This window comes from Bubalus bubalis, chromosome 8 (genome assembly GCF_019923935.1).
Source record: "Bubalus bubalis isolate 160015118507 breed Murrah chromosome 8, NDDB_SH_1, whole genome shotgun sequence".
In the NCBI taxonomy this organism is placed as follows: Eukaryota; Metazoa; Chordata; class Mammalia; order Artiodactyla; family Bovidae; genus Bubalus; species Bubalus bubalis.
Window position 1 is genome coordinate 33,167,885 of NC_059164.1, and position 16,965 is coordinate 33,184,849.

The following is a 16,965-nucleotide window of genomic DNA, read 5'->3' on the forward strand; positions in this document are numbered from 1 at the left end:
CTGATGCAGTTGCATCAATGTCACACAGTTAGTGTTTAAGTAAGGACTTTTTAATCCCTGGTCCAAGTCTTTTTCAACTTACCACACTGTAAACATTATAAACACGTTTATCATGATATTTAGACTATATCAGAATAAACAGTGATGGGAGATACGGTTGCTCTTTTTGCTAAATCGTATTGGTTCTTCCAAGTCTATACATATGCCTGAATTTTTACCAGTTATGATATAATCTCATGGTGATTGTGGCAAAATTCCTGGAACTCCATAACCATGAAAATTAGCTTCTAGTGTTAAGTTTTAGGTGCTTCCCTGGTGGCTCAGAGGTTAAGGCGTCTGCCTGCAATGAGACCTGGGTTGCTGCTGCTGCTGCTAAGTCGCATCAGTCGTGTCCGACTCTGTGCGACCCCATAGATGGCAGCCCACCAGGCCCTGCCGTCCCTGGGATTTTCCAGGCAAGAACAACTGGAGTGGGTTGCCATTCCCTTCTCCAATGCATGGAAGTGAAAAGTGAACTGGGTTAAGTCTTAATAATTTTAAAAAAGAAAAGTACCAAAAATGAGTACTATTAATCTACTGTCAGTTATAAACTGCTAGGTTGGAATACTTTGCTTAGTTATTTTGGTGATATGAACATAAAACAATCTGGTTGTACAACTAAGTGCCAAGGCAGAAGTCATTACTTTCTGCTCTCTTTTTAGAATAGACGGTTCATCAATGACATGGTGAAGATTTATTCTATCACTGCCACTAATGCAGTTGATGGGGTGGCGTCCTCATGCCGTGCCTGTGCCCTTGGTTCTGAACAGTCGGGCTCATCGTGTGTCCCCTGCCCCCCAGGCCACTACATTGAGAAAGAAACCAACCAGTGCATGGAGTGTCCACCTGATACCTACCTGTCCATACATCAGGTCTATGGCAAGGAGGCTTGTATTCCATGTGGGCCTGGGAGTAGAAGCACTCAGGTAAGTGGGTCTGTATTTCAGTTATCCCCAGGAAAGCATATTTTAATAGACAAACTCAAAGGTTTCTCTTAATGTTTCTAATTTATATTTATAAATGGCTTTTTAAATTCCCTTCCTTATTTTACCTTGCCTTGCATCTATTGAGTGCTTAACATGTGTCTTGAAAGTGATAATTACTGGGGACATAGAATATTAAGAAGAACATCTAAATAAGAATACCTTCCCAAAATATTAAAAGTGAAGTCTTGTATATTTCATTATGGCAGAACAAGTAAGCTGCCTCTCTACAGGTAGGCTGTAGGTGTATATGGAGAACAGCAAGAGTATCTTGTAACATTTTAAAGGAAAAGATTGATGCTATATTATGAGTGATGTAAAAAATAGTTTGATGTCTATTTGAACTGGTATGACAGGACATTTTGGCTTTGATTAAAAATACCTTTCCATAAGAAACTAATCTTAGAATAACTTCACTCTTTAAAAAATTCTAACTCTTCTGAACTTTGCTTAGAGAAATCTAGAGTTTAGAAGTTTTCTATGTTAGAGCAGTTAAAATATGCTATGACTAAGACAAAACTACTGAAATAGTTTTTAAACCTAGAACTTTTAGGAAACACTTTTTTTTTTTTCCATAGCAGCTAATGCTTTCTTTCCTGCCATATTGTTTTTGCTTTGTTTTGTTTTGGATTTCTTAATGTTTATGGTTAAAGGACCACTCAGTGTGCTACAGTGACTGCTTTTTCTACCATGAAAAAGAAAATCAAAGTTTGCATTATGACTTCAGCAACCTCAGCAGTGTGGGCTCCTTAATGAATGGTCCCAGCTTTACCTCCAAAGGAACAAAGTACTTCCATTTCTTCAATATCAGTTTATGTGGGCATGAGGTGAGTTCTGGCAAGGTGAGATGGGGCTAGGTTTCAACTCTGATTGAGCTATTTTCTGTGTTGGTGGACCAATAAAATCTCTATGGAAACTAACAGCCAAATGTCAGAAAGTGAGCTTTGACAGCTTAAATCCTTTGTTGCCTTCTGGCATGTTGGCAGTTTTCTCCACCAGGAGCATCCTTGTCTGGTTCTCAGTCCATCAAAGCACTTATCCAGTCAGTTGAACCCCCAAAGCTTGAAGCTATGGTGTAAGGGCTTTGAGGATCTTTCATTTTTGTAAAGGTGGTTCAGGCTTGTCAATCCCACCTATTTCTTAGGCATAAAGTTAAGGTTTGAGAAAGTTTTACTGTTGCTTTTCTGGTCAAGTTTATGTTAAAAAGAAAAGACTTTTCAGAGGAAGTTTGTCCAAAAACAAAATGGAAATAAGCAGGGGGTAAGTGATGAGGTAGCCTCTGCTAATAGATTATGGGTTTTAATTTTCTTTGGGAAGAAGTAGAATGTTAATTGATACTGGTAAAGGGAGAGTTACAGGACTCTGTATCCAATAATTTTGTGGGCATACAAGGTTGGAGTTGGGATGTATATATTCACCCTTAGCTAAGTTGAAAGTATAATAAGTCATTTTCTCCATATCTAGTCCCTTATTAACTCCTATAGTCTTCATTTTGAACTGCTGTGCCAAACTTTGTACAAAGGAAATAAAAAGAGATCTCATGACTACAGAGGTTTTCAAACAGAAAGATCTATACATTTTTACATGGTGTGACATTTGTCCTATACTGATTTTACACGGGGCAATCCAGCACACTCCCTTGATTAGTCACTAAGTTCACTGAATATATAATTATACGTTAAATACCTATTGTGTTAAATGCTGTGTAAAGCAGTGAAGAAGATTAATTCCATTATATTGGGTTGGCTGAAAAGTTTTTCCAGCATTTTCTTAAAATGTTACAGAAAACCCCAAACAAACTTTTTGGCCAACCCAGTATATCACACTTCTTCTCAATCTCCTTCCTGTATGACCACTGACTTAGCTTTTGTCTTCTCTCTTCTGTCTTCCTTCTCTTTCTTTCCTTTTTATTCTAATTCTTTTACTGTTATTCTCTTATTAATTTCCTCAGTAGTTTCTCTCTGCTCTTTTTCTTTGTTTCTTTTTTAGTCTCAACAATTTAATTTAAGCTTAGTAAAAATATATTGCACCTGTATTGCGGTGAGCAGGCTTGGTGGAGAGAAAACATTTTATAGGTTAAGATTGCTAGCTGCATTAAGAAAGAGAAATCTTTGTTCTTTATGCCCATCTGTGCACATTCTACATCTAAGACCAGTAAAATAGTGTTTCTCTTTTTCTTTATACATTTCTTCACAGAAATTATAGAGTAAGCTAAAGTGCTTTTTAGTGGAACTACAGTATATTTAAACATACTATATTAAAAAAATTAAAGTCTTCCCAGTTTTATAACTATCCCCCAAATGATTAAAAAAGTAAGCTCCTGTGAGCTTACTCATACTTAAACATACTGTGAACTTGAGCAGATCCACGTCATTGAGTCTAAGAGTAGGTGAATAAAAACACTTATAGCGACCAACTGTTTAGAATTTAGATGTTGCCCTAGACTTTTATATTTTCTTTTTTAGACTCGACAATACTTTTCTGCCACACACAGGCCTATTCAGGAGAAGGAAGAGCAAGTTTTTTTTCTTGGCATTAAAACTTTCACCAGCAGTTTTCCGATCCCTTTGTATGCAGTGTTGTCTGAAGAACTGAAGATTTCATAGATGACTTATATTTCCTTAAGTCAAGTGGCTTTCATCCATCACAAATGAAGTCTGTAGTTGGGGGAGCAGTGCAGCCTTGAATCACTGTGTTCATTAGAATGTCAGATTTTCAACCCTGTTTGAACATTGGAATTGGGTAAAGAATCTGCCTGCAATGCAGGAGATGCAAGTCTGATTCCTGGGTCAGGAAGATCCCCTGGAGGGGGCATGGCAACCCACTCCAGAGTTCTTGCCTGGAGAATCCTATGGACAGAGGAGCCTGGTGGACTATAGTCCATAGGGTCACAAAGAGCCAGACATGACTGAAGTGACCGAGCACCCGAGAGCTTTTAAAAAATACTGGTGCCTGTGCTCCCTCACCAGATCCCTGAAATCAGAATTGTGGTGAGGAGAGAGCCAATGCTCTGCTAGAATCACTAGGAAGCTGAGATCCAGTTTAGAAACTTACCTTCAGTAAAAACTTATTTCTGACTTTGTTTTCCTAGGGGAAGAAGCTGGCTCTCTGTACCAACAATATAACAGACTTTACAGTAAAGGAAATGGTGGCAGGGTCAGACGATTACACGAATTTGGTAGGAGCATTTGTGTGCCAGTCAACTATTATTCCTTCTGAAAGTAAGGGTTTCCGAGCAGCCTTATCATCACAATCCATCATTTTGGCAGATACATTTTTGGGTAAGTTTCATTTGGTTCATGTATTAATGCATGCATTTGTTTAAAATCATGTTATTGATAACTTGTCTCTGCAGTGGTGCTTACCATAGGTGATTAAAACCCACAGATAATTCTAAGTCATCACTTTATAGCACGGTTTAGAATTCCCTACAAGTAAGATCTTTTGATCATTCTTAATGAGTATTAGAAGCTTCTAGAGTTATGTATTAATTCATATGACATGTTGTTCTCTAGCAATCTGTGTCTTTCATCAGATTTTCTAGGAATTTTTGAGGCAAAATAATAAAACCTTCCAAACTGTGAGCAAAAGAAGAAGAGTAAACAAACACAATATAGACTTAAATCATAGTATCTGTCACCAGTTTTTATCATCTTTTCTCATACCAGAGGAAATCTGGTGACAAACAGCAAGAGTGAGTGTGCTAAATTTTATTCTCCATCTGCCCTTTCTGTCTCTAGTCTGGAAAGTATAGGAAACTTAAAAAAAAATTCAGGTCCATAACTAGTTATTCTTAAGGATCTGGTTTATTAAAATATCTGGAGTAGGATTAGGGATCTAACAATGCATATGATAATCTAACAATTTAAAGAGCTTCTTAGATGATTCTAATCTGCAGCTAGATTTGAGAACCATTGTTATAGACTCTGGACTTCCCTGATGGCTCATATGGTAAAGTGTCTGCCTGAAATGTGGGAGACCTGGGTTTGATCCCTGGGTTGGAAAGATCCCCTAGAGAAGGAAATGGCAACCCGCTCCGGTACCACTTATAGACGCCAGAAGAATTTAGCACCAAGGGCAGGTGCTATAATTTTCAGCACCGAGGACAGTTACTGAGCTTGCGCATCAGAACTCTGAGAACAAGGGTTGCTGTTATTGCTTGCATTTTGACTCTGCTATCATTTTGCATGGGGTTGATGGGTGGGGAATGCCTTGCTTTTAGATAAAATTTGAAGTTACTTTCTGGAAATATTTAGGGCACACAAAATTTTATTTTGTCAAATGTGTTTATAATGAATGTGAATGGATGAAAAGCTACATTAGAAAAGTAGCCCAGCTCATTCGACATAATTCACAAGAGGCTGAGATTATAATAGTAGATTGTTGAAATGTTAAAACTGGAAGGGACTATGCAGACCACCTAAATTATTGCATGCATTTTACAAATTCAGGACATAAGCACCAGGGAAGTAAAGTGACTAAAGCAAAATTGCAAAGTTAGGAGTAGAGTATTTTTTATTCTGGAAACCTTGTAAGGTTTATTATTCTTAACAATAATACATTAATCTTATATGATATTTCTAGTTAAAATGACAGCCTCAAAGTAAAGCTATTTTCTCTTTAGATATAGAAACTAAGTAAACCTAATTTTCTCATATTGCTTAATATTGTCTTTTTTTATTGTCATCTAGGAGTTACAGTTGAAACCACATTGCAAAATATTAATATAAAAGAAGATATGTTCCCAGTTTCACCAAGCCAAATACCAGATGTGCATTTCTTTTATAAGTAAGTGAACATGCTGCTTCTTTTGATTATTTTCTTAATCATTAGGACATCACTTCAGGGTTTCTAACATAGTAGCTTATTTTGAATAGATAATCAGTAGTTGGTTCTTAAATGAAAGACTTAGTAAAAAATAGGAAACATGGAATATTTAGAAAGCATTATGTAATTTTTCTCATATATATAATCTTTTAAATAAGGCAATAAAGACACTATTCATTGTCTAGGCAGTAATTATTTGTAATTCACACATCAAAACATCAGCCTAAGTCACTATGACCTCTAATACCTTAAAAAATTCTTTTGATTGTAATTTTAATTATAATTACAATAGCTCTATTAATCCTTTGATGATAGCATATCACTTTACCTGTGGAGCAGGCAGCTTTTCATAGTCAGTGAAAGTAAATTCTGAATTGGTGAACTTTGATACATTTTTTTAATTTATTCATAGAGCATAGGAGCAGTTATACACAGAATGTTTTTGTTTTTGAAGTCTGTGTCATATTTGTTTTGTGAAGTGACCTTTGCCTTCTAATAGGTCTTCTACAACTACAACCTCTTGTGTAAATGGCCGATCAACTGCTGTGAAAATGAGGTGTAATCCTGCTAAACCAGGAGCGGGAGCCATTTCTGTCCCCAGGTAGTCTTATTTCAATATGATTCCTCCATGTATGTATTTATCAGGAAGCACAACTCTCCAGAACCTTGCTATTTTGAAACACATTCTCTATGGGTGTAAAGCAGAAAGGGAACAAAGAATCTGTAGATTTTTGTTTTCCAGATGTGCTGCTTGCCTGTTAAGAGGTATAGGTCCTTGTGAGTCTCAGCACTTTCAGTCTCCTCAATGACAGATTCTCATCTTGTTTGCCTGCGTGTCTTAATTACCTTGAAAATTATTTAAGTAATATATAACTATATTGTTGTATCGTTTGATTGAGTCTCACTATCTAGTGTCAGTTTTCTTAAGAGCTGGATTAGGACTTTCCCTGGATTATAGTTCTTTATCAGCAAGGAACTATCTAGGTGACCTAGATTAAGCAATCTAACCTCTTTGTCATAGTTTCTTTCTCTATGAGGGATGAAGGTCAGGTTAGATGAGATTCCTGTTCTTGAGTTCTCTAATCACTGGTGGCGAAATCACCAAGTTAGAGTCTGACCTGTAGAATACACAGCATCGTTCCTTTAACTGATTGGCATTGAGCTGTTAGCTGTCCACAGTCTAGATCCGATTAATACAGCCTCTTTGGTTGGAAACAGTAAGAGAAACTAAGCAATTTCATGAATTTAAGATTGTAAACTTAAAAAATGCTTTCATAGTGTCTCCTGATTTTTATTTTGTATAGTTATTCATTGTCTACTATGTAGATTATTTATTTCTAATCTTTTTAGGGTTAAGGTACCTTTGGATTATAATTTGATTTGCAGATTTTTATCCATCAAGCTAGCAAAAAATGTATATTTTAAAAAGTGATTGATTTAATTTTATTTTTGTTACTTTTACTGTAACTTTTATGAGATTTTAATAAATCCTACTTATATTACATCAGGATTGGAAATCAGTGGTTGAAGCATTGATTCAGTTACTTGGGTATCTTAAAAATAATTACAGTGATAACATGGTATTTTGAACTCATTTCTGGGCATAAACTCACACCAGCATTCACCTCTTACCAACTCTGTTTCATTAATTTTTCTCTTCACCTGTTCAAGGTGAGATATTAATATGATGAGCACAGAACATAATAAAACTGAAAGAAACAGAGGGAGCCTAGAGCTCAAGGGCATCATGTGGTAGAGGATCCCTGGGCCAGCATCCAAGCTGGAGTTGGGGCAGCAGAGCACACTTTCTTTGTGAGAAGGTGTATCCAGAGATTTGTTCACTATGCTCTGATATCTCACCATATTGCTTTGAGTTCAGACACTTGTTTTATTTACTAGAGTACTTCTGAGGTGCTTTTTTGGACCTATCAGCTCAGTTCTCTTGGTCTAGCCTCTGGGAGCCCACATGAATGACTTCTAAGGCCTCCTTCAGGAGCCTCCATGACTTAAGCAGATAATACTACTGAAGTCAAACACTGTCCTTTAGAAAATGCACCACTCTAACTCTCCCAAGGTGGGTTCTGATGTTTTCATGTAATGAGAAAATGATAGTCTCATGATGTTAAATGATGGCATCTAGAAACTAGCTTTTTCCTTATGAGAAGAAGAAAAGTTAAGTTTTTTCTTTGACCTCAGGCAGTTTTTTCTACTTGACTATCTTTGCAAGGATTTCCCAAGATCAGAGACAGCAGAATACCTTGGAGTGTCTATTGTAAAACTGATTTTTAGGCCTTCACTGAAACCGAAAGAATCTCCAAATGTTAAGCACCAGAATATTTATAAAACCACAAGGCAGTTCTGACATGTTAAAATTTGAGAACCATTGATCTTAACCCCCATTTTGGAAATTTTTTTTTTCTGAGACAGATTCTCACATTTTGTTTTGCATTTTAATTTTCTGAAAAGCTAAATTAAAAGGTTGTGGTCTACAGGGTGGATTCTTTCATATTTTCATAAAACTCTGTTTAATTTGATGCATCCTGTAGTTTGAGGACTGCTGCTCTAGGGAACTGCTTGAACCTCACAACCTAAATGTGCTCAAAGTGAAAAGTGAAAGTGAAAGTCGCTCAGTCGTGTCCGACTCTATGAGATCCCATGGAATAGTCCATGGAATTCTCCAGGCCAGAATACTGGAATGGGTAGCCTTTCCTTTCTCCAGGGGATCTTCCCAACCCAGGGATCTTCCCAACCCAGGGATCAAACCCAGGTCTCTTGCATTGCAGGCAGATTCTTTACCAGCTGAGCCAGCAGGGAAGCCCAAGAATACTGTAGTGAGTAGACTATCTCTTCTCCAGTGGATCTTCCTGACCCAGGAATCGAACCAGGGTCTCCTGCATTGCAGGTGGATTCTTTTTTTTTTTTTTTTGGAATTAAGTGTGCTGTGTGCACATTTAATAGGACTGAATATACATTTGCTGTTGCTTGCCTGTGTGTTAGTTGCTCAGACATGTTTGACTCTTTGCAACCCCATAGACTGTAGTCCAGCAAGCTCCTGTGCTCATGGGATTTTCCAGGCAAGCATACTGGAGTGGGTAGCCATTTCCTTCTCCGGGGGGGGTCTTTCCGACCCAAGGATTGAACCCATGTCTCCTGTGTATCCTACATTGCAGGCAGATTCTTTACCCGCTGAGCCATCCAGGAAACCCATGGAGGTGGGTGGATTCTTTACCAAGTATGAGCCACCTGTGCTGATCTTTCATTCTTGAGTCTTGAATTTCCCATCAGGGCACAAGGGGGCGCTCTGCGATCAGAACATGAGAAATGGAAGCTTGTACGGAAATAATCAGAATATTTTTTTAGCTGTAGGTTTGACTAAAGATTTCCTACTAACAGTAAAGAAATGTTAACAGAGCCAAATTTACTTAGGCTACTTTTGAAGGGGATTTAATTTGCATTTTTCTTTTTTGAGCTTTAAATTCTCCGGGAGAGAAAGAAAGGTACTAACCAGGCAATTGCCCTGTGAAATCTCATATGCTTACCAAGAAGCCACTATGGAGAGAACTTGCCAGCTCAGAAAGGGTGCTGTCCCTTGGAATTCTCTCTTGGCCAATAACCTTACAAACCAGGCAAAGGCGACTTTAGCAGTAGTGATGTTGACTGGGGCTGCGTGTCTTGGTGACCAGGGAAAATGTCACAAGATCCCCAGCCCTGGGGAAAAAAATTAGGATGTCTTCACAGAAAGTGAAAGGGGCCAGAGAAAAGGAGAACTGTGTGTCCTCTGTGGATCTCACATGCAACGTAGAAGGAGCAGCAAACATCCTGGACCGCCCACAAATCTGCAGTTGGAAACTCCGGCCTGTCTGTTTGGTCTGGCAAATGCAGTTGGTTTCTAATTCCACAAAGTGTCTGGAGGATGTGAGACATTTTCAACGAAAATTTAACAGCATGATGTCTGTGGCAGATGAAATCAGAGAGCTGGAGTGGACTTTTGAGATTATCTAGTGCAGTTTGTACCTTGGCCAAAGAAGAAATTGCTAACACAGTCGACCACTAATATCCCTAAATAGATGCCTCTCCAGTTTCTACCTAAAAGGCTTCCCAAACCCCTAATCATGATCCTATGTGGTTAGAGGAATTGAAGATTCTCCTTTCATTGGGAAACATTTAGACCTAAGCACTATGTCCAGAGTACTTTTTCAAAAACATGAGAAATTGCTGTTAGTTTTATCTGGAAAGATTTAAAAAGGTTTGAAAGGTTTTTTGAAAGCTTTATTGGAAAACAAGCAGAGGGAACCATTTTTACTCTGATAATGGAGATGTCATTGCACATTTGGGATCCTCCCATCAAACCCATTTACTCGATGCAGGAGGAAACACTGAGAAGTCTGGTTGTATGCGTAGCTATAGAGTGGCAGTCACAATGGGGTGATTGCCTGATTCTGTTGTTCTTTTTATGTCATCATGCTTTTATCTTGTCATTTCCTCCCGTCCTTCTTAGGCAGAGATTTGCAAATAAACACAGTAAACAGAGGGAAATAGCACATTTATCTGGGAACTCAACTGATCTGCAAGTTGTTGGTGCCTTCTTTTTAATGACTCATCTTTCCTCAAATAAGGTTGTCTTTGTTAATGTTCTGAGTTAGAGGAAAATCCTCCTCCTTTCTCTCTTACAACTTTTAACCACATTTAACTGCTTGGGTAGTTGATAAGTCCAAAATCATTTTGTGAAATCCTCCTTCAAAACCAAAATTCATTTTCTTTCTAAGTGTAGCTTCTGAGGAGATTGTCTCTCACAAAAGGGATGCTTCACAGTTCTGTCCTGAGAGCTTTCAGAGGTTGAGCACACCAGGGATTTCTTCCCCAGGCTCTAATTCAAATCTCTGTATCAAAGTCATTGGATCTATTGGCTGCTAGTGTAGTGCTTTTGTTGGTAGTTGGGGAAGGACTGTTAAAGCCAAAACAGTTGTCTATTCATTTTAATTTATTAAGAGCCAGAGAATAACTATTGTTTAAATGAGTTCCTTGTTTATTTCTGTTCTCTGCACCCTTTAAGGACAGATAATATATAAATTCATATATAGGTTAAAAAGGCAATAGAACTCAATTAAAATCAAACATGTTCTTAGAACATTAAATAGTAAGGAGGCATATGAAAGGACTGTGATCACAAGTGAAAACAAATGAAACCCATTATGATCAAGAAATAGAAGGAGGAAGAGATCAAATGGTGGAGTAGGACAACGCAGAGCTCACCTCCCCCCATGAACATGTCAAAAATACATCTGCATGTGGAGCGATTCTCACTGAAAACAAACTGGAGGCTGGCAGAAGGACTTGTGTGCACCCAGGGGTGTGACAGAAAGAGTCACATGGAGTCAATTAGGAAGGGAGGAGAAGTGGTCAGTATGGACCTATGCCCCTCAGAAGGGACACAGAAGAGGAGGGAGACATCACAAGCTGGGAGATCCCCCTGAGGAGTGAGTGGTTTCAGCTACATAGTAAACGCTCCAGCCTTGGGGTCTGACAAGCAACGAAACCATCAACAAAATGAAAAATAGCCTGTTGCTGCTGCTGCTAAGTCACTTCAGTTGTGTCTGACTCTGTGCGACCCCATAGGCAGCCTACCAGGCTCCTCCGTCTCTGGGATTCTCCAGGCAAGAACACTGGAGTGGGTTGCCATTTCCTTCTCCAATGCATGAAAGTGAAAAGTGAAAGTGAAGTCACTCAGTTGTGTCTGACTCTTCGTGACCCCATGGACTGCAGTCCACTAGGCTCCTCCATCCATGGGATTCTCCAGGCAGGAATGCTGGAGTGAAAAATAGCCTACTGATTGAAAATGTATCCCAATGATATGCCCAAGAAGGGATTAGTACCCAAAATATATAGACAGCTCGTACAATTTGTTGACTTTAAAAAATGTACAATGTGAGAGTTGCGAGTTAAGTTTTATTTGGGCCAAAATGAGGATTGCAATCTGGGAGACAGCACCTCAGATAGCTGTGAGAAACTGCCCCAAAGAGGCAGGGGGGAAAGGTCAGTATATATGTGATTTTGGTGAAGGGAGAATACATGCAATGAAGGCCATATTTTTCCAAAAGTTTTCTACTAGTCTTATGAACCCTTCACTTGTACAAGGAATAGTGTCACCATGAAGGATTTTAGTACTTTTCTAGATATGAAGAGATCCAAGAACTGAGCTCATAAAATCAGCTCCTGAGAATATCTAACTGTCTGGAGACCTGTCTTGCCAATTTTCCCAGAGCACAGAGTGCCTCATTTCTGCTCTCCACCCTGAACTCCTTTGGGGGTGTTGAAGATCAGCAGTAGAAGCACGTGGTTTAATCCTTGTAGAGGTAGATGGCAAGCACCCATGGCAAGTGCCAATTTGTAGTTGACAAACGCAATATTTAAAAAAAAAACACAGTTTGAAAATTGACAGAAGACCGGTATACACAATTTTTTTTTCCCCAGAGAAGACATACAGATGGCCAAAAAGGCACAGGGAAAGATGCTCCACATTGCTAATTATTTGAGAAACGCAAATCAAAACCACAATGAGATATCACCTCAACACCAGTCAGAATTGCGCCATCCAAAAAAGTCACAAATAACAAATGTTGGCAAAAATGGAGAAAAGGAAACTCTAGTACACTGTTGGTGGGAATGTAAATTAGTTCAGCTAACTAGACCCAGACATCCTGGAGTGTGAAGTCAAGTGGGCCTAAGGAAGCATTACTAAAGCTAGTGGAGAAAATGGAATTCCAGCGGAGCTATTTCAAATCCTAAAAGATGATGCTGAGACAATGCTGCATAAATATGCCAGCAAATTTGGAAAGCTCAGCAGTGGCCACAGGACTGGAAAAGGTCAGTTTTCATTTAAATCCCAAAGAAGGGCAATGCCAAAGAATGTTCAAACTACTGCATAATTATACTCATCTCACATGCTAGCAAGGTAATGCTCAAAATCCTTCTAGCTAGACTTATTTAACTTCTATGCAGAGTGCATTATGCAAAATGCTGGACTGGATGAAGCACAAGCTGTAATCAAGATCGCTGGGAGAAATGTCAATAACCTCAGATATGCAGATGACATCACCCTTATGGAAGAAAGCGAAGAGGAACTAAAGAGCCTCTTGATGAAGGTGAAAGAGGAGAGTGAAAAAGTTGACTTAAAATTCAACATTCAAAAAAGGAAAGTCGTGCATCCAGTCCCATCACTTTATGACAAATAGATGGGGAAACATGGAAACAGTGAGAGATTTTATTTTCTTGGGCTTCAAAATCACTGCAGATGGTGACTGCAGTCATGAAATGAAAAGATGCTTGCTCCTTGGGAGAAAAGCTATGAAAAACCTGGACAGTGTATTAAAAAGCAGAGACATCACTTTGCTGACAAAGTGTCTGTATAGTCAAGGCTATGGTTTTCCAGTAGTCATGTATAGATGTGAGAGTTGGACCATAAAGAAGACTGAGCACTGAAGAATTAATGCTTTCAAACTGTGGTGCTGGAGAAGACTCTTTCGAGTCCTGTGGATAGCACGGAAATCAAACCTGTTAGTCCTAAAGGAAATCAACCCTGAATATTCCTTGGAAGGACTAAGACTGAAACTGAAGCTGCACTGCTTTGGCCAACTGAAGCCAAGAGCCAACTCATTGGAAAAGACCCTGGTGCTGGGAAAGATTGAAGGCAGGAGGGAGAATGGGATGACAGAGGATGAGATGATTGGATGGCACCACCTATTCAATGAACATGAATTTGAGCAAACTCTGGGAGATAATGAAGGACAGAGAAGTCTGGCATGCTGCAGATCATGGGGTCACGAAGAGCCGGACACAACTGAGGACAGAACAACAACTGTGGAAAACAGTATGAAAGTTCTTTAAAAAACTAAAACTATAACTACCATATGATCCAGCTATTCCACTCCTGGGTATGTATCCAAAGAAAAAAACACTAGCTTGGAAAGGTACATACACCCTAATGTTTTATAGCAGTATTATTTATGATAGCCAAGATGTGGCAAGTAACCTAAATATCTATCAATGAATGAATGGGTAATGGAAATGTGGTATATATTGTGGTGTGTGTGTGCATATATATACATGTGTATATATATGTATATATATACACACACATACATACCTACATATATATAACAAAATGGAATAATATTCAGCCATAAAAAAGAATTAAATCTTGCCATTTGCAACAATGTTGGTGAACCTGGAGCATATTACATTTAGTGAAATAAGTCAGAGAAAGTCAAATAATGTATGACATCACTTAAATGAGGAATTTAAAAATAAAACTAGTGATAGTAACAAAAAAAGAAAGATTATAGAGAACAAACTTGTGGTTACAAGTGGAAAAAGTGAAGTGGGGAGGAGCAAGATAGGGGTAGAGGGATTAAAAGGTACAAACTAGTAGTAAATAAGCTATAAGGATATATTGTACAACACAGGGAACATAGACAATATTTAATAATAACCTTAAATGGAGTATAATCTATAAAATTATTGAATTACTCTGTTGTATACAGGAAACTAATACAATATTGTAAATTGACTGTTTGAGTTAGAGCAAGAGGAGAGTGAAAAAAGCTGTCTTAAAACTCAACATTCAAAAAACGAAGATCATGGCATCCGGTCCCATCACTTCATGGCAAATAGATGGGGAAACAGGGACAGACTTTATTTTCTTGGGCTCCAAAATCACTGCGGATGGTGACTGCAGCCAGGAAATTAAAAGATGCTTGCTCCTTGGAAGACAAGCTATGACAAACCTAGATAGCATATTAGAAAGCAGAGACTTTACTTTGATGACAAAGGTCCATTTAGTCAAAGCTATGGTTTTTCCAGTAGTCCTGTATGGATATGAGAGTTGGACTATAAAGAAAGCTGAGCGCTGAAGAATTGATTCTTTTAAACTGTGGTGTTGGAGAAGACTCTTGAGAGTTCCTTGGATTGCAAGGAGATCAAAGCAGTCAATCCTAAAGGAAATCAGTCCTGAATATTCATTGAAAGGACTGATGCTAAAGCGGAAACTCCAATACTTTGGCCAACTGATGTGAAGAACTGACTTATTAGAAGAGACCCTGATACTGGGAAAGATTAAAGGCAGGAGGAGAAGGGGACGACAGAAGATGGGATGGTTGGATGGCATCACTGACTTGATGGACATGAGTTTGAGCAAGCTCCAGGAGTGATGGACAGGGAAGCCTGTGTGCTGCAGTCCATGGGGTTGCAAGGAGTTGGACATGACTGAGAAACTAAACTGAACTGAAATTGACTATGTGTCAATAAAAAAAAGTTTATGAAAAGTAACCAACATCCAGATGTACCCTAAAATACTGAATATCAAGATTGAGGCTAGAATCTACCATGTATCAGTTTCCTTACATTTTTCTTCATTCATGAATTAATTTATCCTACTTGGGAAAACATGAAAAAATTCTAATAGAAAATTGTTAAAAGTATGTACTTTAAACACTAACAAATAATCTTAAGATATGGTGTAAAAATATGAAACAGTCATCAAGTTTTGTGATCAAATATGAAATAAAGATGATAAAACTTGACATGTTCTAATTTCACTTTAGAAAATACAGAATCTATAGATAAAAGGGACTAGAGAGTGTCAGTAAATTTAGTTTATCCAAATCTTCAACAGATGCTGACTTTTGGTAGTTAACCCAAGGTAGAAGCTTTAGAAAGAGAAGTATTTGCAGGAGACTGGTAAAATTTTGTACCTCTAGATCTTGTAGATCTAGACTTCTAGGTCAAAATATCTTGTGTTTAAACTGCGTCATAAGTGATTGATACTCTTCAGCCTTAAGGCAGATGGAGTTAGAGCAACATGCAATGAATTTTATGGACCCTACATAAGAAGAGTTTCTGGCCTATGACAAGGCATCCTTAGCAGAAACAGGATGAACTTCCTGAGATTCCAAAGCTGAAGAAAGACAGCAGGAGGTCAGAGAGCATTGCCCCGACAGAGGATCACAGTCTGTATACCCTGAGAACAAGGAACCCCAAGAAAACTACAGATGCCCCACATGAAAGAAGTTCAACAACAATAGTGCCCTGATACCAGATGATAAATGTTCTTGGCACATTTGAGAGAGGCCTTTCTCACCAATCTCCTGAGACTAACTCCAGAAGGGTTGGAAAGGTCCTGACAGCACAGATGAATTTGTTTTACCTTTGGATTTTGAATAAAGTTTAGGGAAAACTGTTTACAGTGATTTATCAACTATCCAAATATTAATAATAGATTTTTTTATGTGATAATAGTTCATAAAAACACAAGGTTCTTCTCCATGGATTCATAATATGAACCAGCTAGATCCTGTTTTAGGTAAGATGATTCATTCTGAAGAGGACACTAGTAACTGATTTATGAAATATATTCCATTTTAGAATCCAAGATATAACTTTCTAAAAAAAGATTTGTCTGAATTCTTGCACATTGCTAGAGCCACCCTGATTGATAAAGCAATCCCAGAAGTAAGATTGGGAAATTAGAAAGCCTGTTACTCATTTCTCAGTAAACCAAATCAAGGTTTACCTGGTTGCCCTTTGAATATGTGGTGGTTTCTCTACCTATAATTCACAGCACGTTGGGCCATCCTGTAGAAGTCTAGGTTCCCATACCCCAGCTATCCATGGCTTTGTCTTATTTCTTTAAACGTGTGCCCATTGGTTTCTATGGTGATCATGCAGAGCAAAAGTTATGTAGAAGCACAATTAGTGACACCTGAAAAAAGCTGGTTGGGAAGTAAAGATGATGGTGACTGAGGTCATCAAAGGGAAAAGTATTTCACAAAGATAAAATGTTTATATTACTACATTTTTTTCTTGTATCTTTTTTCTGTTTTCATTTATGTATGTAAGCATGATTGAAATAACTATTGCTTCATATATTCTTGTTTTTTTCCCCAGGAAAGGCCTGATTCAAACTGTGAAAATTAGCTTCATAACAAAGAATCAAATTTTGATGCTCCACATTTCAAATGACTCATTGAGTTGAAAGAATTTAAGAATCGATTCTAAACTGCTTTAAACCTAAGACTTGCTTTTAAAAAGTGAAGTCTGCAAAGGGAATGCACTGAATCAT

At 38.1% G+C, this 16,965-nt stretch overlaps 1 protein-coding gene across 3 annotated transcripts in view; it reads left to right on the forward strand.

Moving 5' to 3' along the window:
• Positions 1 to 16,965, forward strand: part of ELAPOR2 (endosome-lysosome associated apoptosis and autophagy regulator family member 2) — a 218,347-nt gene that overhangs the window by 181,678 nt on the left and 19,704 nt on the right. For all 3 annotated transcript variants that reach the window (XM_025291010.3, XM_025291011.3, XM_025291015.3), the window contains 5 exons: positions 702 to 965; positions 1,676 to 1,849; positions 4,114 to 4,303; positions 5,714 to 5,810; positions 6,349 to 6,450. In XM_025291010.3, coding sequence (XP_025146795.2) covers positions 702 to 965; positions 1,676 to 1,849; positions 4,114 to 4,303; positions 5,714 to 5,810; positions 6,349 to 6,450 — 827 coding nt within the window. The remainder of the gene's footprint in view (positions 1 to 701; positions 966 to 1,675; positions 1,850 to 4,113; positions 4,304 to 5,713; positions 5,811 to 6,348; positions 6,451 to 16,965) is intronic.